General features: G+C 53.5%; 1 protein-coding gene across 5 annotated transcripts; it reads right to left on the bottom strand.

Annotated features, from left to right (window-relative positions):
- Nucleotides 1-486: 486 nt before the first annotated feature.
- SFXN1 (sideroflexin 1) lies at nt 487-20,060 on the bottom strand. 5 transcript variants are annotated; one of them, XM_087816978.1, is made up of 12 exons: nt 19,956-20,060; nt 18,655-18,808; nt 12,665-12,837; nt 10,217-10,387; nt 9,506-9,604; nt 8,405-8,480; nt 7,789-7,874; nt 6,640-6,767; nt 6,021-6,070; nt 3,238-3,287; nt 2,782-2,829; nt 487-1,883 (listed from the first exon to the last, which is right to left on the bottom strand). In XM_087816978.1, exons 3-12 carry the CDS (start codon nt 12,826-12,828, stop codon nt 1,787-1,789), a joined length of 969 nt encoding a protein of 322 aa, XP_087673104.1. In that variant the 5' UTR covers nt 12,829-12,837; nt 18,655-18,808; nt 19,956-20,060; the 3' UTR covers nt 487-1,786. The 5 variants fall into 5 exon arrangements, with proteins under 5 accessions (XP_087673104.1, XP_087673105.1, XP_087673106.1 ...); XM_087816979.1 differs by having other exon boundaries at nt 18,704-18,808; XM_087816980.1 differs by having other exon boundaries at nt 18,722-18,808.
- Between the last annotated feature and the right edge of the window lie 5,671 nt (nt 20,061-25,731).

The raw sequence follows: 25,731 nt of genomic DNA, 5'->3' as shown, positions 1-25,731 counted from the left end.
GGCGTCAAGAGCAGTAAGCGTCCACAAGTAACGTTTACAGACACAGCTCCATGTTCGTATCCCTTTATCACAGGGCTTAGGACACGCCTTCCCTGGTGTCCAAAAATGTGAGTTCATCAACCCTCTGCCCAGCCATTAATTTTTCAACATAGGTGAGGATTCTGAGACGCAGCTCCCATGAACCGGGTGAGAATTCAATTAGCTGGGGCCTCCCCTGCTCTGGGCAATGGTTAACTGCACCCCTGAAGCACCTCATGGAGATCAGATCTACCTTGGATTTCAGGCTTTTTCCACTTTTTAAAAAGAAGCATCTATGGCAACAAAACCCACGCAAGGCCGGATTGTGTCGTGGGGGGACTTACTTTGCCTCAAAGGGGTTAAGACAGAAAATGGAAATGGGGACATTTTGGTGGCATGAAGGCAGGCTCAGGGTGGCCCTAAACTCCAGGTCCACCCATCCTTTGGGAGAAGAGAGAAATACAGACACGAAGCACACCGTTTTTCTTTATGGGGAAATTCAGCTTGGTCACATTGTCAGGAAAGGATCTGCCAACACTAGTTTCTACATTTTTTCCACTTACACGTCTCTGCGTTACAGTGGGATCGAGCGGTCTACAGGCAGCGCACACCCCCTTTGCCGACACCTTTGAATGTTGACAGTCTGGAAACACAATCTCTGTTACACGAACTATTAAATGTGAAACTACCACAGGCGATGTAAACAGTGGTCCACGGGGTCCTTATCTCCAAACAGGGCAAAATGGGACACACACCCTTCAGGTAAAATTCGTTTAGTCACCGGTTTACGTCCATATTATGTCCGCATCTTTCCAATGGATCTATAAGGGTGGTCGGAAAAGACACGTGGGGGCTGGAACTGTGCTCTCACTTCTAAACACTGTCAGGCAAACCACAATCAGCCCAGTCACACAGCACCGGTTACCCCTCCTACACACGACATCTGTACCTTTCAGCTACCTGATTACCTGACATAAATAATCAAATATCAAGTCATAAGAATGTAAAACAGAATAAATTTGAAAGTCAACCACAGACATCCACAAGCGAGGAGCGCGCAGCTCTGGAGAGCAAGGGCAGCTGGCCACGCGTGTCTGTTGTGGGACTCTCGGGAGGTCTGTGGGGGAGGCTTCACCCTGCGAATCCCCTAAACTCATCTGCTTTGGGTTGCCCACCGCCCAAACCGGAGGCCAAATGCCCTTACTATTTACGCATCATTTTTTCTCGTTTAGCATCAGAGCTTTTGCATTTTCCCAAATCACTACCTAGATGGCCTTGCTTTGAAACATGAGCGGGATAAAAATTCAGTATTTTACCCAGGTTGCCTTTTCACTGACTGACAACTTCTTGAGCACGTACCGAACATCTATCTACTCTATGCCTCGCAGTGCTTTTGAAACTCGAGGCGAGGGCTGGAATGTTGTCTTTGAGAAACAATTACTGTGGAAGCTACAGGAAGGCCATTTCTGTTGACTGCCCCATGATTCGAAGGTGAGAGAGCCAACAGGCGTGGGCGCCAGCCCACCCAGGCGCTGTGCTGTCCGGAGCAGCCCGGCTCTGAGGGGCTGACGCAGGTCTTCAGGAGGTCTCCGTGGGTCTTCAGGAGGTTTCTGTGGGTCTTCAGGAGGTTTCCGTGGGTCTTCAGGAGGTTTCTGTGGGTCTTCAGGAGGTTTCCATGACTGAGAGAGCCCAGGTGGACCAGGGCTTCCTAACCGAGGCCACACCGGGTCTGTGGTGGGCGGGGGGTGGCAGGGGGTCCTTCCCTACATCATAGCCCCTTGTTGAAGTACACGTGGTGTAGCTCAGGGTGGGTCTCTTGGATCTTGGCTTGCAGCTCGGCCTCCAGGCTTGTCACGGACATGGAACTGGGGTGAGGGAGGAAGGGCAGTTATTACAGGGGCAGAGGTGGGAACTGGCAGGTTCTGCTGTCTCCAGGGGGGTCTTGGCTGCCCACACCAAGGTGATAAACAGGTTTAATTCCCTATCTAAGAACGGTGGGGTCACAGACAGAAGGGGTCGGGAGGGTGACAGGCGGCGTGCTATCAGGTGGAGGGACCTGGCAAAGGTCCTTCTAGAAGAGGGGGCCTCATCCAAAGCCTAGAGCACGACAGACCTCGTCCCTGCGACCTGATGACCCAGGAGCATCAGAGGCAGAAGCCAGGCGACATTTATAGAAAATCGACAGAACGCCCCTGCTCGGGCCCTAAAGTGAGATCAGGAGGCGGCGGGAGACCTGGATTTACTTATACGAAGCTGATTCATTGCCCGTGAGTCCCGGTCTCACACGGGAAGCGGGATGCGCGGGCGGCCTGGGACGGAAGTGCACCTAAGGCTCTTAGGCTAACGAGCAGGTAGGAGGGAGGGCAGCCGAGAGCAGCCGCCGTGCTGCGTGGGACGGGCACTGTCCCGGGGGCGGGGCCTGAGTCCTAACGTGTCTGTACCACGGATGCACGTGCCCACGGACTCGATGAACCACATCGAAGTCTTCATAAGAGCAAATCTGCACCAGAGTTAACCTCACTCTTAGGAAAGAAAAAATACTTTCAAATGGAGCGGGAGCAGGTAGAAAAGAGCTGGGTAGAGTCTGGCAGTTAAATGGACGTGCGCTCAGTTTCTGCCTCCGGCGGTTCCTTTAGAGACCTCGGCTTCCTTCATCTGCCTCAGCCTCAACCTCCCTGCCAATGAAATGGAGCAGCCCCTGTGTCTTCGGCTGGCTCTTCCGATTAAAAGTCACGATCGGTCCATGGAATAGCACATACGTACCTTTTCTGAGGAAAGAGGGCGCAGCACAGAGGCGTGGCAAACACCAAACTTAAAAAAAGAAAGAAAAATCAGAGCACGTGGACATGGCCGGCCTCTCGGGTCCCTTTCCCAGTTTACTTTTCTAGCAATCCCCTTTCTCTCTTTGGAGCCTCACACACACACACAAAATGTCCTGTTTGTATTATTTTCTTATACCAAGGGCTGCCAAAATAATTTTTTAAGAAATCAAGGAAGTAACAGGAGTTTAAACAAGAATCACGCCGACAGCCCCCAGTGGTGCAGGCTTCCCTGCACAGCTTCATCCTCGCTAATTATCGGGCCCACGCGCCCCGGGCGTTCTGGGATGGTCTCATTTCTACACGGGGTCCCAGGTTACTGACCCCGCGCCTCCCCCTTCGCATGCTGCATGTTTATCTTTAAAAAGGACGGCACTGGGCTCACAGGGATTCTACTCACCAGAAGCCGACCAGCCCGACCTGAATGGGAGCGCTCATCCACGGGAACCTCTGTGTGGAGAAACACATCGTTCTGAATACTCTCTGTCCGGCTCTCAGGGGCCCCTTCTGCCGACTGGCTGGAAGGAAACCGCGTCGACGGTCCGGGTAGAACGTGGTTAGTGACACCCGGGGGGAACTGCAACACACATGCCAGTCCCGCCTTCCTGGAGCAGCCCCCGCCCCCGCATCTGTGAGTGAACACACGTGCAGAGACCAAGGGGCTCCCCACTTTTCCCCTCGCATACAGCCCGAACGGTGCTCGGCAGGGCCCGGGCGCAGACGTCGCTATGGCTCGGTCATAACGTCCCTCCCGGCTGGGAGGCAGTGCAGCCTCGCCCGCCCGCCCGCACGGTCCGTTCCCATCTGCGGGGCAAGAGCAGGCCGAGCCCAGCCCTCCCAGCTTCGTAGTCCTTGTCCGCTTTATAAAAGCGTGTGGGTGAGGGTGCACCAGGTGACATTCATGAAGCACCCAGGACAGAGCCTGGGACGGAGCAGAAGCCCCACAAACACCCTCGCTTGTCCCCTGCGTCCCTCCCATCTCGGTTCTAGCGGCTGCCAGTAAGGTTAAAGCTACGGCCGGAATCAAACATTTTGCCTGACACTTCTTTTTTTTAATGGAAATGACTGAGTTGGCCTTTTGGAGAGGGAGTTAGGTTTTTAGTTTTCAAAAGGAAGGAGCGGCACCGAAGCACACACTAAAGGGAGCGATGAGGTCAACCGAGGCCATGACAACAGCCGCGACCAAGCTGTGAACCGGCTGTTGTGACATCAGCCAACTTAGTTAGGAGTCAGCACAAGCGGTTAGAAAATCACGATCGCAGAGCACGCGTACCCTGGTCCCCGAAGGCTCCTCGGGTGATGGAGAACGTCGCCCAGGTTAACGTGAGGGGAGAGGGGCGCGGACTAGAGAGGAAGAGAGATGTGGTCAAGGGGAGACACCCACAGAGCCCCACCCTCGAAGGACAGCAAGGGAAGGAAACACTGCATCTTGGGCGCCGGGCTCCATCTCATAGAGGATTTTCATAAGGAGATGCCAAATCCCAGACAAGTGACCTCTGTGCTGGTCACAGACTTGGTGACGGGAAGGCACCCTGGGCTAACCTGCAGGCTCAGGGAACAGCTTCCTGTAACCTCCAAGGACATGCACAGAGCAAAGGCGTTGGTTTCGATGGAAAGGCTCTTGGTAATGACAAGGGTGCCGCAGAATTCAGACTTGGCCCGTGACACCCAACCTGGCTGTCGCCCCTCCTCCTGACTCCCGCTCCAGCACCCACCCTGCACGTTCACCCCTATTCTCAAATGGGACTCCAGAGGGCGTTTGAGGGCGCAGCATCCTGTGGCGGGGACCTGGGGTCTGTGGACTTCTCCTGGGGACACTCCAAGGAACGAAGGGATGCTCGAGGGCCACCGTGACACTCTTTCGCACGCTTCGTGTCAACATGTAAGACTGCTGGAGGAAGCGGCTCGGGGACTGTAATTCTTCCATGTCCCAGGGCTTCCAAGACTGACCAGGAGCGGGGGTCCCCTTTCCCTCACACAGGTTGGTGCGTCCCCAGGTAACCCCTGGGCCCAGCGGTCAGACGCGGTGCCCCCGATACCCTTCCCTCACAGCCTACACGCGTGGCTAACTTTTCTAAGAAGGTATTGTGTCGAAAGCGTGAATGAAGTTTTCACAGGTGTCTGCTTGGTTTTCCATTGGGGGCCCGTCGAGAGTGTACAGACCAATGCACACGCCTGTTAGGACATTTAGGGTTCCGGAAGCGTTTGGTCTGTGACCCGTGTCCTCCTTCCAAAGCTGTTTGCGTGTCCGCGTGATGTCACAGTTCTGTCTCTAAGACCCACGATAACCCAGCCCAGCCCACCTGCCCCTCCCGTGAGCAGCCTGACCCTGTCCTCCGGGCAGAGCTAACGGGGCCACTTTCCAAGCAGCCTGAGCTGAACGAGTCCCGTCCCACCGTCTCCTGCTTGTCGCAAGGACCGGAGCAGTGAGGTGAACGTGCAAACGACTGCATTATATCCTGGAAGCTGCATCAAGACTGCGCTGCGATTTCCTGGTTACAGCTTCGTCCTGCAACGTTTCCAGGCCTCGAAGGGAGGCAGTTGAGAGATTAGCCAATTACTAGATATGCTCTCCAAAGAAAAAGAAACTGGGGCACTAAATTCACTGTTTCACGAAGCTACCTCAAAATTACTGTTTTCATTAAAAAAAAAAAAAAAAAGTTTATTGATTTCAGAGAGAGGAAGGGAGAGGGGGAGATGGAAACATCAATGATGAGAGTCATTGGTCAGCTGCCTCCTGCACGACCCCCGCTGGGGATCGAGCCTGAAACCCGGGCACGTGTCCTGGCCAGGAATCAAACTGTGATCTCCTGGTTCATGGGTTGACGCTCAACCGCTGAGCCACGCCAGCCGGGATATTTTTTTTTTTTTCCGATAGTGTGGACAGGGACTTGTGATTTCCAGATTCACACACCCTCATTGTTATTACCTAACTAAAGTGAAGTATCACTTAACTATAATCTCTCGAGAGACGCGGGCAGCCGTTTTCACTTACGGGAGCTTTCTCAACTATCTGAGACTAGAGATAAAATGTTCCTGGAAAGATCTTTTTATTTACGTAAGTGCCCAAGTGGCCCTGGCCTTCAGATTCTCTCCTCTCGATTTCTGTGGGAAAATCCTGAATGGGCTGAGGTGTGGAGAGGAACCTGAAGGACCGAGACAGTGACACACAGAGCGTCTTACCTTCAGAAATGCTTTCTTTTCCAAGGAGTTCATGATGAACGGAGGGATGGCTGGAAGAAAGGCAGGCCCACTTAAGTCTTTACTTCAGCTCACATCCCCCCCCCCCCCCAACAATTTGACAAAAGGCTTAGGTCACTTTTAGGCTATTTTCACATGGGCAGAGTAAAACTATTTGCAATAATTCTTTAAAATACTTTAGGATTGAAAAAACAAACAAAACAAAACCCATTGTTCCCATTCTCTAGATTTTTGAAAAATAATGTAATTGCTCTTTTCCAACCAGAAAGTTCTATGATCTTGAAGAAAACTTTACATTTAACTTTAAATATGAGCAGCGCCAACATCAGGAACTCTGCCTCCTGTGCCAATAAAACACATGCAGCCCCCGGGGAGGGGGGCAGGCGTGTGGGGTAGAGATTAAGACTCCGCCTGAGGCAGGCAGGCCTCTTGCTAGCTGGACGACCCTGGGAGGGTCACCTCACTTCTCTGAGCCTCAGTTCTGCTTTTCTCACCTATAAAGGAGCCTGATTTCTTTGGTTCCCTGACGCATAAACGCTTGCTCAGTCTGTGTCTGTGGAATGAAGGAATGGATGGGTGGACGAATCACGGTCATACTAACCCATGCCGGGTACGGCCATGAGAATCCTGGAGACGACCACTTGGGCGATGGCTTGTTTCGCAGCGTGCGCTGACTCACCCAAGCGGGTCCCGTTTTCATCCATCACGGTAATGCCGACTTTGAGTTCCCTACGGAGCAAGACGCATGCCAAGCTGTGCACAGATGCCCGTGGGAAACGGCTGGAAAGATCAAGTCCCCACCTAATCCGATTGCCCACTCGGGAGTCCTTTTGGGCATGAGCAAGTCTCCTTTTGCAAACCGTGAGCAAGTTTAATCCTCGCGCAAGAGGCACAGATAAGTAAAATAACCCAGCAACTTTGTACTTAAAAAAGGGGTAGCAATTTTAATGAAAATGTGACTCAAAGGGTGACTATGCTAACTTAAGAGTAAGGGTGATTTTTATGCTCATGTGCAAATTTGAGCGACTGTCCAAATGAGGGGCGGATCTAGCAGGTGGCTGTGCTGAGTGACCTCCGAGGGCCCCGGAGGAGTCGCCAGCGGGCAAATGCCTTTCTAATTCTTTTCCCTCCTTGAATTTTTGCCAGTCCTAAAAAGATACGTCCAGAGATATAGACTAATACTATCTTAAACTCCAAAAGAAAATTCTGGGGGAAAAAGACTTATTTAAAGAACAAACTTGCCTAGCCCTGGGACAACTAGACCTAAGTGTGAGGTACATGCTTTCCAACTTTTTAAAATATATCTTTATTGATTTCAGAGAGAGGAAAGGAGGGGGAGAGATAGAAACATCAATGATGAGACAGTCACTGACTGGCTGCCTCCTGCACACCCCCGACTGGGGATCGAGCCCACAACCCAGGCATGTGCCCTGACCGGGAATTGAACCCCGATCGCTGGATCCTAGGTCGATGCTCAACTGCGGAGCCACGCCCGGCTGGGCTCCAACATTTTATTATACAGAAGTAGAAAAGGTATTCTGACCTCCTGCCCCCAGCCTGCCCCAGTCATCAGCTCAGTGGACCCCTCCCACCCCCAACTCCAGGTTATTCTAATGCAAATCCCCAATCCCATACGATTTTATCTGTACAAGTTAAAATAATTTTTAGAAGTTTCAATGAAACTAATTCTTACGAGAATCTTACTACTCCTGTCAAGCACATGCCGTTTCTGGATGTGTCTGTGTCTTACCTTTGCCTCATTAGTGGAATATTGATGCAATTAGCAGCGGCCACCGCGGCAAAGGGCACAAAGCGTCCTATGAGTGGCGACACGTGCTGCAGAAGAGAATTACGAAAGCATGACCTAACTCTCCCTGGAGTCCTGAATGGCAGTGCTCATTGCTTCTCGAAAACTGCTGAAAATGCAGAGTCCTGTTTATAGGGAAACTCAGGCCGGGAGGACTTGCACAACCTACTTCCCAGTGGTATTTTTAGATTTCTGGCTGGGTGTATGAGACGCTGTGGCAGCTTAGCGCGGTTGACGGAGAGGGGCTTCGAGGGTCTTGGGGTCAGGTGCTGGCTCGTCCCCTCCTCAGAGGTGTGGCCTGAGGCCTGCTGCCTGCACAGCCTCTGGCAGGTGAGCCTTTAGCGCTTAACTTAGCACTAAGCACAGCGTCAGGCACAGACCAGGGTCTCGGCTATGGGTGACCCCCTTCCCCAGGAAGCTGTAATTAAAACATGCGAAGAGAAGGACCGTGATAAGAAAGTCACACGGCTTCACTGTTCTGAGAAGTAAGGGGGGACTCAGAGCCAGGCATGTGAGAAGCAGGTACAAAGCTTTCCCGTGGGGATAAAAATCCGAGCACCTTGGTCAGGGCGTTGAGTCCCAGAGCGGTCGCCACAGCGCCGGTTGTCGCAGACACGTAAGCTGTTCCCAGTTCACTGAAAAGGAAAAGAGCAGCACACATGTAACGGGGGAGTGTCAGGAAACTCTGGTCCTTTTTTAATTTAAGAAACGAAGGTGGGAAAGGGCATGATTAAGAATGGAGAGCCCACAAAACCACTTCACGATCACTGCGCAGGTGGAGAAACGCAGAGAAAAGGCAGGCAGGCCCGCACATGGGGGAGTCGGCACGCGGGCCTACGCGGGCCTAACGCAGCCGAACACGGAGACGCGTGGGGCAGGCACGAGCTGGGCGGGGAAGGGGGGTGGCACGGAGGACTCGACAAATTTGGGAAAACGCATATTGGCCTACATGTCTGTGCCACATTCGCTTAAATAAAAAAAACTTTCAAAATATTAATATACACACTGAAAGTAAAAATGCAATGCTGTTCTTCTTAAAGCGGTATCTTAGTTTATAAACATTCGAAAAGTCTCCCGTTCGAATCAGAATTAAGCCCAAGCAATTCTGTCCTGTTTAGAAATGCGTTTCAGTTCAGGGCTGGACTCACGGCAGGTGCGACAGACACTGCGGGTTGCAGAGCCCACACCCTTTGCTGTGTGTGTCCAACGGAGGTGTTGGACAGGTTATGCTGAAGTTCCGGCTAACTGGGCACTCCGGCCCGTCTGAAGCTTTCTCTCAGGGAGGCACAATTTTAAACCCATTCACTTTCTTTTTGGCTCCATCCATGACCCATGCTTAAGACCCAGCAGCTATAAAAGCCCCGTGGCCTCCGCAGAGGTCGCACTGTGGATGCCTCTGCTTGTGGCATCGGCAGTCCGTCCACCTGGTCGCGGCAGGCCGGGCTCGAGCCCGCCACTGTGTTCCGCGGGGAGGGAGCCGAGGGGGGAGGACCTGTCTTCCCGCAGCGCCTCTGACAGCATCGCGGTGTCTGAGCGTCAGGCTGCAGGGGAAGGGCCGCTGCTGGAAGACACGCTCCACAGGAGACTCTTTCAGTCAGGAGAGCACCCCGCCAGGCCGACTGCGGGTGAGGCGCCGGTGGCCGCGCGGAGCCTTGCTTACTTCACAGTGAGGGGCGCGTCTCCGCTCCGGTTGGTGTAGTTGACCACGGCGTTGAAGGACTGGTTGACCCACTGCCAGAACAGCACGGCCGGCGTGCTCCTGAAACAGAGCGCGCGGTCACGGCGCTGTGCAGGGCGGAGCCGCGGGCCCAGGGACCAGAGGGGAGGTGGACCGGAGACGGGAGCACGCCGGGCGACGGTTTTCATTCCCGCCCCTCAGTCTCTGCACTCGGTAGGTGCAGGCGACACCGAGCCCGGAGGGTCACGGCGAGGACGGAGCTAACTTACTTCCACTTGACCTTAAACCTGCAGAGAGCCTGGCACAGAGCAGGCCTCGGTAGATGTCAGGCCCTTCTCTTGGTGGCAGGAAAGCAGGCTGAGCAGTCGGGGCCCCCCCCCGCCTGCACCCCCACCGCCGCCCGCGCACGCCTGCACCCATGTCACGTGAGTGCGTGGAGAGGGGAGCTCGCGGAGACTCTGGTTTTCTCCCTCTATATCATTTTCTTCTGGGTCTAAGCTTTAGGGAAAAAAGTTCAACCTCCTTTTGAACAAGAGAGATCGAGGGGAAAGGTGCTGCTAAGCCCTGGCGCTGCCTCCGTACGGAATGGAGCTCAGCATGAAATCATTTATTTCAGTAACGTCGTCCGCATACAACAGTCTACCCTGAGCTTCTGTAACACAAGCGAACCGCTGTCCCCTTGCCACCGCTCACCTGTAAAATGTCATCATACAGCCTGTGATGGTCATGTTCATGGGCACCTGGGCTGACATCCGTCCGATCAAAACCATCTTCTCTCCGGTGTCGGGGTGGAAAGCTGAATCATAGATGTACTTCGCTCGCCACAATTCATTCTCCGTGAGACCTGCAGGGACGATGCCTTGCCTACGGAAAGGACAGCAAGCACCACGGCCGTGGCTCGTTTCAGACGCCTCACCGGCGGTCGAGATCGGCAGGGAGAGAGCTTTCAGGTTTACACTTAAAACCACCGCCCTGCCCGGCCGGGTGTGGCTCAGCGGTTGAGCTTCGACCTAGGATCCAGGCGATCGGGGTTCGATTCCCAGTCAGGGCACATGCCCGGGTTGTGGGCTTGATCAGTGACTCTCTTATCACTGATGTTTCTCTCTCTCTCTTCCCCTCTCCTTTCCTCTGTCTGAAATCTATAAAGATATATTTAAAAAACAAAAAAACCCACCACCGCGACGAGTCCATTACAGTCAGTGAAAACTGAGTGACGCAGAGGACAGTAAACACTTAACATGAACATTCCCAACCCGTGTCTCAAATGGTCTGTAATTTGGAAAAATCAAAACACACCTTGTACAGCAAGGAAGCAGTGAACTTCGACATGCTCATTGTTTTAAATGACATATTTAAAAATGTACTTTGAACTTTGCAAACTCTAAAGTATTTTTAACCAATTAGACAAAAGCCGGAGCAATCAAGGATAGGAATGCATTTTTATACGTGTAGTTTGAAAACCTTATTTTTATCTCCTTATCAAAGAAACACATATTCATTGCTAGAAATTTAGAAGATACGGACATTGGCTCCAGCGGCTGAAACCATCGGAGCCTCTGCCTACTCGGCACTGCTGGCGGTGGTTGGTGAGGGCACTTTCCGTCCTGTCTAAGGACATGTTTGTTCAAAGGCATCGCACCAGACCTGCTGTCTATAACCCCCATTTTATTCAATAGCATTTTGTAAACATTTATCTACATCTTTATTATTATTTTTTTTTTCTATTAATTTTTCAGAGAGAGTGAAAGCGGGGGGGGGGGGGGAACATGGATGTGAGAGAGAGGCATTGATTGATTGCCTCCTGCACGCACCCTGACGGGCTGGGGATCGAGCCTGCAACCCAGGTACATGCCCCTGGCTGGAATTGGACCCGGGACCCTTCAGTCCGCAGGCCGATGCTCTAACCACTGAGCCAAGCCAGCCAGGGCTGTCTGCATCTTCAAATATTCTTCTGTCTCAACTATCCTGGGTTGAATAGTGCCCCCTTCCCCCCAAATCACGTCCACCTGGAACCTCAGAATGCGACTTCATTTGGAAACAGAGTCTTTGCAGATGTCACCAGTTAAGATGAGGTCAGGCTGGATTGGGGGGCCCTGAATGTAAGGACAGAGCCCTTACAGGACAGCCATGCGCAGCTGCACAAACACGGCCGTGGACGGCAGAGAGCTAGTGACGCAGCCACACGCCAGGGACACCTAGAGCCACCACAAGCCAGAGGAAGGAAGGACTCTGCCCCAGAGCCTCAGGGGGGCACCGCCCTGCCCACACCTTGATTTCAGCCGGGGAGCCTCTGGAGCGGTGGGACAACACATTTCTGTTGTTTTAGGCCCCTCGGTTTGCGGCTCTTTGTTACATCAGCTACTTTTAAATATGACCATAAAATAGTGTATTTTACCAGCCCCCTACTGCTGGGGATTTTAACTGCTTGTAACCTTTCCCATTTGTAAAGGGTGAGAAAGTAAAACCCTCATAAACAGGTCTACCCCCACTTCCAAGATTATGCAGAAACAGGCGCATCTGCTGAGACAGACGCCACGTAAGCTATTAGAGCGTGAAATGTCCTCTGTCCTTCCCCCTGTGTCTGTCAGCAGCAGCAGTATTATTAGGTGGTGTGTGTGCATACTCTATACACTGCGGGCGATTCCATTACCCGTGTCATCTGCCATCCTGAAACTTTCATTTTTACACAGTCAGATGGGAACAAATGCAGCTTCTGCCCAGAAAGGCCTGACCCACTCTGAGGTCACACGGTGTTCACTATAGTTCATCTCAAGCAACCAGCCTCCCTCCTTCTGGGAAATTGTCTTTTGTACGATGCCGCCTCCATCTGGAGGTGGAAAGGGGCCTGGGAAGGCTGTAGAGGCAGGCGGTGGGCGAGCTGGAGAGACGGGGTGGGTGCTGCGAAAAGGGGACTCACAGGTTGGTACCTAGGAGTTGGAGGGAGGGCTGTCTTATGTTTGGGGTACTGTGACCCCTGGACACCCGTGTTAAGGGAGCACTGGGGTTAAAACATGTCTTCCTATTTCTATTCTTTTGTGTGTGTGCAAAGGATTCCATTGCAAAAAAAAAGACGTAAAGTCGTTAGTGAAGGTTTAAAGACAATAGGCCAACATGATCTACTCGCATAGCCACGGATGTTACCTGTAGTCGTGCACGGTCTTCCTGGCATTCTCTAGTTGTTCATTGGTTAGGAGGATGTTCCTGGGGTCCGTCACAGTGAAGAAATGATTGGCCCGTCCCACAAACGTGCTTTGATCCCATCGAGGCTCCCGGATGTTAATGTTCGGCGGGAGTTCTCCAGACATGGTCCTGGGCTAGGGAGGGACAAAAGCCAAGTGCCGTTCAGACTTACAGCGTCAATACACATTCAGAAACTCTACCGTCTCGCTGAGCTCCAAGTAAAGATGCCTGTGCGCTCCCACTTCCAAAAATAATTCTGCTATTAGCAGCAGAGAGATCATCTAAACCCAGAGCTAACTGTGTCCATAAATCTCAACCAAATTTCAGTAATTCCCCGTGTGTCTTTTTATAACTCTGTGGCAGTTCATCATTCCTTGCTTTTGGGAACCCAGAGATACTCAAGAGAAACTAGAAATAGGAAAAGTTAAAAATAACATCCACAGCAACAGGGTCTCATGTTTGAAACCCTTCTTCTGGGAGAAACAATCATCAACCTACTACTGCACTCTGGTCGAACTGTCCCTTATTTCTACCACTGGAAGGGACTAAACCACCTCGTGGGAGGGCAGTGAAGTCCCTGGGGCAGTGGGGTGGTTTCCCCTCAGTCTGGTTCACGGGAAGGAGTGCAGCATCCCAGGCCTGGTGGCCCCGGACCTGCCGCCTCCCCTCCGCCAGCACAGGTTGAAATTGGTGGAAGATCAGACCCCTTTGCGGAGAGGTGTCCTTGAGCACCCTGCAGTCCTCACAGTACCTCACCACAGTGAACGGTGACAGCTGAGTCAACGTGAAGGCCCTACTGGCTTTTTTGATGGGTTCACAAACCAGGCAGCCCCCCCCCCTCCAGCAAGCAGAGAGGGGCCCCCAGGGGCCGTGCCCAGAGGGAGGCAGAGTAGGCCACAGGGGAGGGGCCCAGGAAAGGCAGGAGGAGCTCATCCCCCCCCCCCCCGGGGGCTGGAAAGGGGCCGGTGGGGCGATGACCTCACAGGGGCCGGCCAGAAAATTCCAGACGGAGCAGGTAGGAGGGCATTCCCGGGGAAGGTCCAACGGGCAGTTAGGCCAGGTATTAAGTTTTGGTTTGGGGCCGTGGGCTTAGCCCGAGTGACTCCATCTTGAGCTGTGGCTCCTTTCCAACACAGTCCTACAACAGGCCTTCTCAGTGAGGGACTTCGGGGAGGCCGGGCTTCGTGATGCTACTCGGGACAGCACGAGTGACCACGGAGCCACAGCGGGCCCAAAGAATTCAGAGGACAAGGCGTCTGTCCTCCGAGGCAGACGTGCAAGGCTCAGGGACAGCGCCACCCCCCAGGGACAGGCTGCACAGGACACCAAGAGTGTGTCCAGGAACGTGCAGGTGAGTTCGTAGCTTGATGACACCTGTCGCAGGTGAGAGATGCCACCAGGGGACAGGAAGACATCTGTGGGGAGGCCATTCTCTTTGCCACGTTTGGCTGAGGCTCCGACAGGGACGCAGAACCACGTCAGGGATTCAGAGGCCGTGAGAGAGGGAGCCTGGTGGCCGCAGAGCCGCAGCGGGCGGCAGGGACAGCCTCCCCGGGACGAGCTTACTGACCGGCTACCAGCTGGGTTAGAAACTGCAGGAGGTCAACAGCAAAACGTTTTGCTTTACACATCATATCGGCAGATTTTTGACACTCAACAGGTTCAGTTTTGGGGTTTATTTTTTTAGTATATTTTTATTGATTTGAAAGAGAGAAGGAGACCGAGAGAGAGACAGAAACATCGATGAGAGAGACACATCGACTGGCTGCCTCCTGCAGGCCCCTCTCCGGGGATCGAGCCTGAAACCTGGGCATGTGCCCTGCCCGGGAATCGAACTGTGACCTCCTGGTGCACGGGTCAGACCACGCTCAACCACTGAGCCACACTGGTCGGGCAACAGGTCCAGTTTTCATGGTCTGAAGGAATGACGGGCTGGGGGTGCAGAGGAGTGAAGGAGGCTGTAGATTCCAGAGCAGAGGTGTTAGAGGGGAGTGACTGTGAAAGGAGGCCTCTCTGATACTGAAACACGGGCGTACCTCGTTTCACTGAGCCTCGGCTGGTTTACAGATTGAAGGTTGCTGGCAGCCCCGGGTGGAGTAAGCCGACGGGCCCCATTATTCCAATAGCGTTTGCTCCCTTTCAGCCTCGGTGCCACAGTTTGGTAATTCTCACAACAGTTCAAGCTTTCTCATTACTATTATATTTGTTATGTGATCTCTGATCAGTGATCTCTGCTGCCGTTACTGTAATTGTTTCGGGGCACCGCGAACCGCACCCGTAAAGGGTGGCGAACCTAATGGATAAATGCTGCGTGTGCTCTGACTGCCCCACCCACTGGCCGTTCCCTCCGTCGCTGTCTCTCTCCCTTTGCTGGGGCCTCCCTGTTCCCCAGACACAACAATAGTGTAATTAGGGTGACTGATCACCTACAGCGGCCTCTAAGTGTTCAAGCCCAAGGAAGAGTCAGCCGTCTCTCACTTTGAGCAGTGGCTGGAGCTGGGGCTTTCTCCAGGTCACTTTTAAACTACACCCCTATCTTCATGAACCACCCTGGGGGCGTTAGTGGCTTCCTTCAGGGATAGATATCACACAGTCCCCACACAGCCATGCAAGGGCGAGGACCGCCAGGCTTTCTGGTCCCCAGGCCACCTCCACCCACAGCAGCCTTCAGGGCTGGAGAGCAGTCAGCTCCAGTCAACAGCAATCTGCTTAGTTTCTAAATAAGTTTACGGAACCGACTGGTTAGGTGAATGTGAGTTTCTGGCTCCAGCGGCGCCTCCCTACCTGCCCTGGGATTTGAAGTCCTTGGATGGAGGTGACCAGGGGAGGGCTGTGCCATGGAGGCAACAGGTCTGAGTTCAAATCCTGGCCCCACTGATGACTCGTGACCGGGCAGACACTACCCTGCAGCTCCAGGTCTCTGTACTTTTATCAGCAAAGCTAGGACATTACCCAATAATATTCACTAACATCTAATAACGACTTACTCTAAGAGCTGGCCTCATGTTATCTCATCTAACCCTCCTAACAGTTCACTTACAAGGGCCGTTAGCTAAGTTGCTCAAGTAAGTGTCGGTGCCAAAATGTGAACCTCAGACCTCAGCTGCCGGGCTCCAGAATCCCTGCTCCCTGGAGAGGTGGCTGTGACCAAAAAAGTATCTCCCGGGAAATCCTGAGTCAACAGCTGTGTGGGGCCTGGGAATCTGATCTTTAAGAAGTATATCAGGGGTACCCAATGATTGGTTAAGTTTGGCAAACACTATGTTTGAAAGAATATAAAAATTATAAATAAGTCATAACCAAATGCCCTAGCAGTTATGGGAAGATTCTTACCTTAGGGACGATATACCTATTTAGGTGACGCCACGGCCATTCACGCTGGCGGCCGGGCCTGTTCTTCCTGGCTGGTTCCTGCCCTGTGGCCCGGAGCCCCGAGTGCCTCCTACCCTGGCAACCCAAAGGGTCAGAACTGGACCCCAACCTTGGGAGTCTGGATTGCTGTCCTGATTCTGTCCCTTCCTGTCTAGGCATGTCCCTGGGCGAGTCACTTCCCCTCTCTGAGCCTCAGTTTTCCCATCTGTGAGATGGAGGTCAGAGTTGGCTCACGCAGCTGGTAGGGTTCGCCAGCTGCGATGTACACGAGGGCTGTTTATGAACCTTGGCCAGCTGTGAACTGCAGAGGCAGGATCATCACTAACAGGCCAGGTCTCCAGGAGCGGGAGCTTTCGTCCTCAGTGGCTGAAGTCCAGCCCATCAGTGCAGTGGCTGGGGGGGGGGGTGCGGTGAGGGAGGAATGGAACGGAGCTTCCCTGCCTGAGCAAGTCGAAAGGTGATCAGAAATGTCTAAGAAAAAGAACTTTTCCCTAAGATGAACTTCATTCCAAACTTTTAGCTACATGCAAGGAAACTGCTTCACTGCTGGAAAAAAAAAAAAAGAATTTTCCAAAATTTCACAGAAAATAAGTTAGCAGGGAATGTGCTTTATCAGGGACTTAGTAACAAAGACCTTTAACCCTGGCTAAAGATTAACAATGACCATTAAGGCATTAAACTGGAAACTCGGTTAAAACAGCCACGGCCTGAAAGAGCTAAGAAAAAGCCTGGGTGCCCTGGTTTACCTAGTTAGGGCAGGCAGGTGGGGAGCACTGTCTAGGTCACTGTAGCAGGGACGTGACTGAGTGCCCCTTACATGCAGGCCCTGGGCTTGCCCTGCATTGTTAGATTGCTAAGTCCTTGCTCCAGCCCTTTATGAAACTTCCCCGTTTTGTAGTTACTCAGAGAAGCCAAGTTCCACGCCCCACATGACACAGCCTGGAGGTGGCCGCTCTGCCCGACTCTGTACCGCACTCCTGACCCCCGGGGTGTGTCTCCCGGGTGATGTGTCTGCCAAGGAGCCTGGACAGCAAATCTCCTGACTTGTTGGCTTTGGGCAGCTGACCCGCAGGCCGCATTCCTTCCTTGTGGGCGTGGCCTCACCAAGGCCGACTCTAGGCCAGGGAGCTGGGCCGCGAGCAAAGTCTCACACTCTCTCGGGGCGATCACACTCAGCACTGGCTTGCACACCCACCCGTTCCCCGGAGAGGTCTGCGTGGAGAGGTGGGTCCGGTCTCGAATCGGGAAGGCAGGGAGAATTACTGCCTTCCGCCTGCCTCCCCCCACTTCCTACCCCACCCCACCCCACCACGCAAACCCCACCCTTTTGTTAACTTTAAAACACCCGGGTCAAAACACAACCCTTGTCCATCTTTCAGTCCTCAAGATCAAGTCTGGGTGTGGGTTTCTTAATATCTTAGGATGGGTGAAGTTCTTATTCATAAAATATAAAAATAAAAACTCCTAGCCCTGGCCGGTGTGGCTCCGTGGTCAGAGCGTCCACCCTCTTACTGGAGGGTCTCAGGTTCAATTCCCAGGCAAGGGCACGTACCTGGGTTGCAGGTTAGATTCCCAGCCCCCGTCGGGGGGTACACGGGAGCCAACCAACCCATGTCTCTCTCACATCAGTGTTTCTCTCCCTCTCTCTCCTCCCCCTACCGTCCTCTCTCTAAAAATCATTGGGAAAAACTATCCTCGGGTGAAGATTAAAAAAATAATCACCATAATAAGTTCTATTGATTTCTACTTGAGGTGGCGGCAGTGGCCTGTAAAAATGATAAAATGTTACCAATCTGTAACATTTCCGACATACTCGACTGAGCCTTTACCCGCTTCAAAGAATCAACTCACAGATTATATAATCTGTCTAGGAAAAGATTCTACAAATTAACAGTAGTTAACTAAAAACCGAATAACTTTGAACTTCTTATAATTAAGCGTAGACTTGTTACATATCCAAACTTAATTTTTCACCTTCTAGGCTAGCTTGCACAGTCAATATATTTTTTTTAAAGACTTATTTATGGCTGCTGACTTTTTCACCTTGGACCTCCAGTGTAAGCTTCCCCCCGTGATTATACCCAGCTGAGTGCCTCTCAGGGCGGCAGGGAGCAGAGAAGGTGGTCTGCTCTCCAGCCTCCGCCGCCCCGGCTGTCCTCTCAGCTATCTTTGCTGGAAGTGGGGATGTGGGAGGGATGTCCCCTCCCTGTTGGCACCTTCCTGTACCCATCCACATGGGACTTCAGAAAACTTTTAAGAGCATTACAAATATTTTACCGCTGCTGAATCACAGCCAGCCCTGCTACACAGGCTCCTCTCTGACACCTGCAGCCACAGGTTCTGCAGGCCATGGGCCTAACAGTCCGCACACTCCCTGTAACCCAAGGGCGTGCTTAGAGCCGTGACACACTGGAGCTGGGCAGGAGCTGACGGGCCCTCCTCACCCACCATCATGTCTGCCAGCTAGGCGCCTGCAGTCCCGAGGGGGGAAGGACCTGCCTGCCCGAGGTGCTGGCACTTCTGGCTGAGCCTCCACTCCTGCAAGGGTCCAGGGTTCCCTCCCATCCTGTAAGTCTCACCGGTCAGGTCTGAGTCAGCACTGGAATAGCCGCAACGCCCCCGATTCACCTGCAGACCCTCTTTCACCTGGTCCAGTGCCTGGGACACGGCGGCAGCTCAGCAAACGGGGGATGGTCCAAGGAAGAGGAAATCTAGAGGCACCCGGGTCAAAACCTAGAAGGCGAGGCAGGAGAGAGGTTGGGACTTTTGAGAAAATTCCCAACAAAATGCCCTGCCTGCGGGTTCATGCGGTGGAGGCCATAGACTGAAGTCACTGGGAGCACTGCTGAGCTGGGCATCTCCCTCAGGCACTCGACGGACATTCACCCAGGGTGCACGTGGTGAACGGGGGCAGGGGATACACAGGCGAGCAAAGACAGACACGGGCCCTGATCACGGGGCAGGAGCAGGGCGCAGGTGAACAGTGCATTTCAGTGCAAGGGAAACGCAGGGGCACGCCTAACGAAGGGTGTGCGTGAGGGGGCAATTTTAGACAGCTCAGCCCAGGGCAAGCGTCTTGGAGGAAGCAGCATGTCAGCTGGCACTCAGGTGGCCTTGCTCTACCTACTGACCGCCAGCTGTGTGACCTCGGGCAGATTACTCAACCTCTCTGAGCCACAGCTTTCTCATCTGGATTAGGAAGGCAACTCGGGTACCTCACAGGGCTGGCAGAATGGGGAAGGAAAGGCACCCAAATCACCCGCACACCCTTAGCAGGTAATGAGGTTACCGTCATTCTGATAGCGTTAGAGACCCGTGAAGGAGGGGCAGAGGAGAGCATGGAAATGCAGGGTCCCCCAGGACCAGACTGTTGTCCCTCTCTTCCCTGCTGGCCGGCGAGTTCTAGGGCAGGGCCCCTGGTCTCCTCTGCGCCCAGAGCCCGCTCCCCTCCAGGAGAAGCCAAGAGGAAGGAGCATGAGGGGCGCCGGGGTCGGGGCCACCTGGTTACCTAGAAACTGTGCACGGTGGCCGGTCCCCGCGGCAGCCATCTTGGGTACCCCCCCCTCCCCGAGTTTCGTCACGCAGCCTCCAGGGACAGCGTGGCAGGGGGCGTGCGGCGCGCACGGGTGAGCCCCCTCCCACCCGGGGAGCTCGGGCCGCCGGAGTGGGGAGCTGTCAGGCAGGCGACGGCAGGATCCCCAAGGTGCAAGGACCCCTGGCCCAGGCACGCGGGGGCATGGCTGGGGGCACGTGATCTCTGAGCCCCGGGGTGTTCCTGCAGCTGGCACGCGGGCGCGCACCGCTGCCGAGCCCGCGCCTCTCCGCCAGGCGCCCCGCGCTCTTCCCACCCATCGCGGCCGCGCCGCCACCCGAGACTCACCGCTCCCCGCGGGCCGTCTCCGGTGTCACTTGCAGGACGCGTCAGGCACCGCCTCAGTCGCCCCCGGAAGCGCTTCTCCGGCCACCAAGGCAGAGCGCACAGCGCGCCCGGCTCCCGCGCAGCGCAGAGACCCCAGGCCGGCGCGGCCGTGTGCGCCTGCGCGCTGCAGCCCCGCCCCGCCTCTGAGTCACCCTGCTGTCGCCCCGCCCCGCCTCTGAGTCACCCCGCTGCAGCCCCGCCCCGCCTCTGAGTCACCCTGCTGTCGCCCCGCCCCGCCTCTGAGCCACCCCGCTGCAGCCCCGCCCCGCCTCTGAGTCACCCCGCTGCAGCCCCGCCCCGCCCTCCCTCTGGTCCGGGCGCCACACCTGCGTCCCCGCTTTCGCTTCTGGTTCCTCGCAGGCTCCCGTCTCCACCGTGCTCTCCGAGGTCCATACTCCCAGAGCTGTGGGGCTCTGCCCAGGCTATTGCCGTTTTCTATGTTGGTTTCCCGAGGGGCTACCCCTTACTTCAATTTCTTTATTCCCAGGGTCTTGCACAGAGTCAGCATCCGTTCACTCCCTCACCCGCTCTTTTATTCATTTAAGCCAGTGTTTCCCGAAATGTGGAGTTTGGCATCACGGGTGCTACAAAGGCGATTTTAGGTGGTACATGTGCCCCGACCTGATTTCTGTCTTTAAAAGACTCACTCTGGGCTGCTGTGTGCAAACAGGCGGCAGGGGAGGTGACCTGGAGGCAGAGGCCAGTGGGGAGGGACGTGGTGACCAGGGGAGAAACGGTGGTGGCTTGGACCAGGTTGGACCAGGTTGGTAACGGGAGGTGGCAAGAATTACTGGGTTCTGGGTATATTTTGGAGGCAGATGAAATCTAATGGTGAATTACATCATTTTCATGGATAGGCAAATTTCATTTTTAAAGTTGCAAATATTCTCCAAATTAACCTATAAAGACAGTGCAATTCCAAGAAAAATTCTGACATCTCCAGTGTGTATAACTTGACAAAGTGGCTGGGAAAATGTATATGGAAAAATAAAGAGCCAGAAATAGCCCAAACAGTTTTGAAGGAAAAGAGCAAAGTGGAGTGACTCACCCTAGAATTACAGAGGTAGTGTGTTTGTGCAGGGCCGACAGATAGCTTAGCGCACCAGAGCGACCAGGTGAGGGCCTGTAGGCATAGAAACCTGCTATGTGCTGGCATCCCGGGCAGGGGAAGGTTACATAGTCATTAAATGATACTGAAGCAATTGAATATATCACCTATGGGAATGTGTCCCCGCATATGCACTTAACTCCAGTCTGATTAAAGACCCAAATATGAAAAACAAAGCTTACAAAGTTTTAGCAGACAATAAGGAAGGTATGTTTATGGCCCCAAGATAAAGAGGCATTCTTAAACACAAAAAGTAAAAAATATAAAGGAAATATTGAAAAGCTTCATTAAAACTCAAAAATGCATACTCATCAATGACACCATAACAGAAATGAAAGAGTTCACAGATTGGGAAGGAATATTTTCAATACCTGAATCTGGTAAAGAATACATCTCCAGGAAATAGAAAAACATTCCCAAATAGTAAGGAGAGGAACAACCCAATAGCAAAACGTACAAAAACATGAACAGTTGCAGTTCACAGAGAAAGAAAACCAAATGGCCCCGTTACGTTAGAAAAGATACTCAGCCTGCTGGTAATTCGGGCGCCGAGCGTGGTTTCACAGATGTTCTTTTCGTGGCCCTCCCCATCCTCAGAGTTCCCATGAATGTTCAGCAGTTTCTGTTCTTTACCATACCTTATGCCAAGCGTTGTGCTCAAAAAGTTTTTTTAAAAAGGTTCTACCCTCAAAGAATTTATTGGCAAAGGAGATAGACATGTAGACAAGCAGTTACAGTAAATGGTTACAATTCAACATGGAAACTGCAACAGTATGTGGGCTCTAAAGCTTCGGGGGGGGGGGGGGGGGTGTGACTAGCTCTCCCTGCAGAATGGGGATGCAAGAGAGGGAGGGCAGACACATGTATCAGTTATCACCAGAGGGAGGACAGACACATGTATCAGTTATCACCAGAGGCAGGGCAGACACATGTATCAGTTATCACCAGAGGGAGGACAGACACATGTATCAGTTATCACCAGAGGCAGGGCAGACACATGTATCAGTTATCACAGTAATGCTACAGCACAGCTCCAGAGTCTAGGGGTTGGCTGGCTGGTTCTGGCCATCTGAGCTGGGCTCTCGGGGTTACTCATGTGCCCGTGGTCAGCCGCGGGCTCTCGGTGGCTTGGCAGGCCTCTCTCACTTATCAGGGGCCGCAGCTAAGACGGCTGATTTGGCTCTACCCCCATATCTCATGCCTCCGGCATACCCTGGGCACGCTCGCTGGCAAAGGCAGGGAAGGGAGGGAAGAAGAGAGGGAGAGGGAGAGACTCAGGCATCTTGAGGTCAAAGCTTAGACCTGGCACACCTTCACCTCCGCTTCATCCTGTTCCAACTGAGTCACAAAGCCAGCCCCGGTTCAGGGAGAAATAGACTTTATCCCTTTGATGGGAGGAGCTGCCCACTGGCATTGTAAATAGCTGTAAATATACAGGCAGGTGGAAAATTGGGGGCATCGTTTTTCAAAAATTCTGTCATGTTTGTGTGTGTGTATGTGCGCGTGCGTCCGCTTGCTTTCCCAGCATCCCAGTTTCTTCTGGGAGCTCCCCTCGCCCACTTCGTTTGATCCCGGTCAGATTGTCAATTGCGGTTGGTGACCCAAGCTGGGCCTAACAGAATCCTGCCCTGAATGGATATGTGGGCTCTGGGAAAGAGCAGTCACCAGCCACCCCCCTACCCCCAGTGGGGTTGCTAAACTGGGAGAAAGTGGGCCAGAGGCTGCCTGGGCCGCTCCTTTTGTGAGTCTGTAAAGCGAAACTAAGCTGAAAGATGCAAGGGACATAGAATTCAGGTGACATCATTTCAGGCCCCAGGCTCAGCCAATCCTGAAGCTAGATTTGCCTCCTGGGCTTCTAGTGTAGGGAGCCAGTAGACCCACCCACATACACTTAAAATCATAAGCTCTTTGGTGTTGGATTTATATCCCTGACTGACTGGGGGGGTGGGTGGGGTGACAGAGGCGGGGACATTCGTGCTGAATGCAGGCAAAGGAAGAACTAATGAGTTGAGGTTTTCAGGATAAAAAACAAGTGTTTGCAAGTGTTTCCACCTTTGTTTTTAGCTAAACAACTTTCAGGAACAACTCCCATGTGGATGCCGAGATGGTGTTTCCCAGCTTTGTTAATGAGGAACCGAGTGCCTGGGATTCTCGCTAGGCTTGCGGGGACAAAGGTCGCATAACCCTTGTGTTTTGATGTGGACTTTAACTGCTCAGGGCATGGCAAAAATAAAACAACACATAAGTCAGCAAAGCGGGGCATTTCTGGGCATCGTAAAAGTCAGTGAGGCAAGGAAAGAGCTTGTGGAACACGTCACAGGGGAAGTTTGCTCCCGGTAGAGCAGGGGATTCAGTGAGAAATCAGTGTTTGTCTTCAAAGTTAACATTGAAATGAAAACTTAAGTTCTAGATTATATTAACGAAGTTATTTATGATAATAAAAGAAACACATAGCCACACACATTTGAAAAGTACAGAAAAGTTCAGGTGCACACTCCATGTTTTCCCCAGCTTTCTCCCTCCTAAATTCCTGGTACATTTTCTCCCTGGGGCCAGGAGGGGAAAATCCAGAGGCCGGCAAAGCGCAGCGACAGATGGGCCACTGTAGGGGAGGGACAGTCATTTAAGTTCTCCCGGCTGCTTGGATGAACAGGAGAAGATGGAGCTTTAATATGTGCACACAGGGAATTCACACAAGCACGGAAACGCCAAGCGCAGTTAGGGCGAAAGGAGGCGCGTGTGTCGCTTTGGGCTACGGAGGGGGAAGTAAAGCCATTAGTGCAGAGGTGAAAAGAGCCAAACCTGTATCGGGCCGTCAGGAAACAACGGGACAGAGTCACAGGGGCCTTGCTGTCCATCCCACCGAGTTCATGTTAAAGTGCAGCCCTCCAGCCCGGCCGGCGTGGCTCAGTGGTTGAGCGTTGACCCATGAACCAGGAGGTCACAGTTCGATTCCCCATCAGGGCACGTCCCGGGGGTTCCAGGCTCGATCCCCAGTAGGGGGCGCGCAGGAAGCAGCCAATCGGTGACTCTCTCATCATTGATGTTTCTCTCTCTCCCCCCCCTCCCTTCCCCTCTCTGAAATCAATAAAGACATATTTTAAAAATGTATATAGTCGTCTATGATCACAGCCCCTCCTGGGAGCAAGCCCTCTGTCCAGATTTTTTAAAGCGGTTCAGGGGGCATTTAAAGGTTTGTCCCCCTGCCCCCAAGGCTTTGGTTTCTTAAAAATAACCAGCTTAGCCCTGGCCAGTTTGCTCAGTGGTTAGAGCGTTGGCCCGCACACCGAAGGGTCGAGGGTTTGATTCCTGGCTGAGGGCACCTACCTGGGTTGTAGGTTCAATACCCAGCTCTGGTCAGGGCGTACGCAAGAGGCAGTCAAAAGGTGTATTTTGGGTGGTGAACGCTGATCCCCTCACAGACTACAGCAATGCCTGAGGTGCAGCCAGCAGGTGGGTCTCTTGCGGGGGTTACCGAGCAAAGGCGATGAGCTCAATGCCCGCCACTTACAGGGAAGCCGAAAGTCCGAGGCAGCAGGATTTGACGAGAAAAAGGGTATTTATTTACCAGGCCAGCCCCACGAGGGCCCCAGAGACTGCTCAAAGGAGTCTCCCCAAACAGAGGCTTAGGGTCAGTCTTAAGAGGTGAGGGTGGCCCTGGCCGGTTTGGCGCACTGGCCAGAGAGCTGCCCTCCGATTCCCGACCAAGGGCATGTACCTGGGTTTCGGGTTTGGGGCTCGATCCCAGGCCCCAGTTGGGGTGAGTGTGGAAGGCAACCAGTTGAGGTGTCTCTCTCACATCGATGTTTCTCTCTCTCCCCCCTTCACTCTCTCTAAATTCTATGGAAAAAAATATCCTCAAGTGAGTGTTAAAAACAAACCAGCAAGAGGTGAGGGTGGGCAGCGGTTACCGTGCTGATTCCAGTGCCGGGGCCTGATGGGTGGGCTCGGAACTGGGCCAGCTGAGGTCCGCAGCGCGGAGGGCGGATGCAGAGCAGACGGTCAGGCGGAGCTGGACCCATCGGTGCTCTGTGAGCCCGCACGAGGCCCCTGCACTGGGCCTTCCTCTCAGCCGGACCCCAGCTTCTCAAGGGGCTCCGGCCGGTAGAAGCAGCCCCTCCGCTCCCTGAGCTCCGTGGATCTGGGTTCTGCGGCGCTCTCGACATCAGCTTGGGGCTGTTGAGCTGCGTCCTGTGCCTGCTCAGGCCTCGGGGACCAGGCTGACCCAGCTGGGCCCGGTGGCCTCCTGAGCTCTGTGAGGGGACCTGCTGTCATCTCCTGAAAGACACTTAAGACTAGGAACACTATTAGGGTCTGGTTTCAGGGTTGGGGCCCCGTCTCGACGGGAGCGTTGACCTGCCACATGCCCGTTAGTGGGGCTGGACTGCGGTCAGCAGGGACATAGGCCTTCAGCTTTCGTGCAAAAAATATGCAGACCACGGTCCTTAAAGCGTTCCTGTTCGGGAATGAAAACTCGGGGTGTCTCACACCCAGAGCACATGTAACCCCCATGAACCAACTCTGTTTAAAAGTAAACCAGCACTCCATGTCACGAGGGGCCCGTTCTGCCTTAAACAGGTCCCGGCCACCAAACGCAGGTCCTGTCGCTCCCTCTGAGCAAGCTGAGCC

This window comes from Miniopterus natalensis, chromosome 4 (assembly GCF_054644295.1).
Source record: "Miniopterus natalensis isolate mMinNat1 chromosome 4, mMinNat1.hap1, whole genome shotgun sequence".
Taxonomy (NCBI): Eukaryota; Metazoa; Chordata; class Mammalia; order Chiroptera; family Miniopteridae; genus Miniopterus; species Miniopterus natalensis.
This window is presented reverse-complemented; position numbering and strand designations above follow the sequence as displayed.

Excerpts from the sequence above, each read along its gene's own strand:
- SFXN1 (XM_087816978.1), bottom strand. The coding sequence starts at position 12,828 with ATGTCTGGAGAACTCCCGCCGAACATTAACATCCGGGAGCCTCGATGG. Across the intron at positions 6,071-6,639 it reads CATGGCCGTACCCGGCATGG|CCATCCCTCCGTTCATCATG; the intron begins GTTAGTATGACC and ends CCTTTCTTCCAG. Across the intron at positions 3,288-6,020 it reads AAAAGAAAGCATTTCTGAAG|AGGTTCCCGTGGATGAGCGC; the intron begins GTAAGACGCTCT and ends TTCTCCACACAG.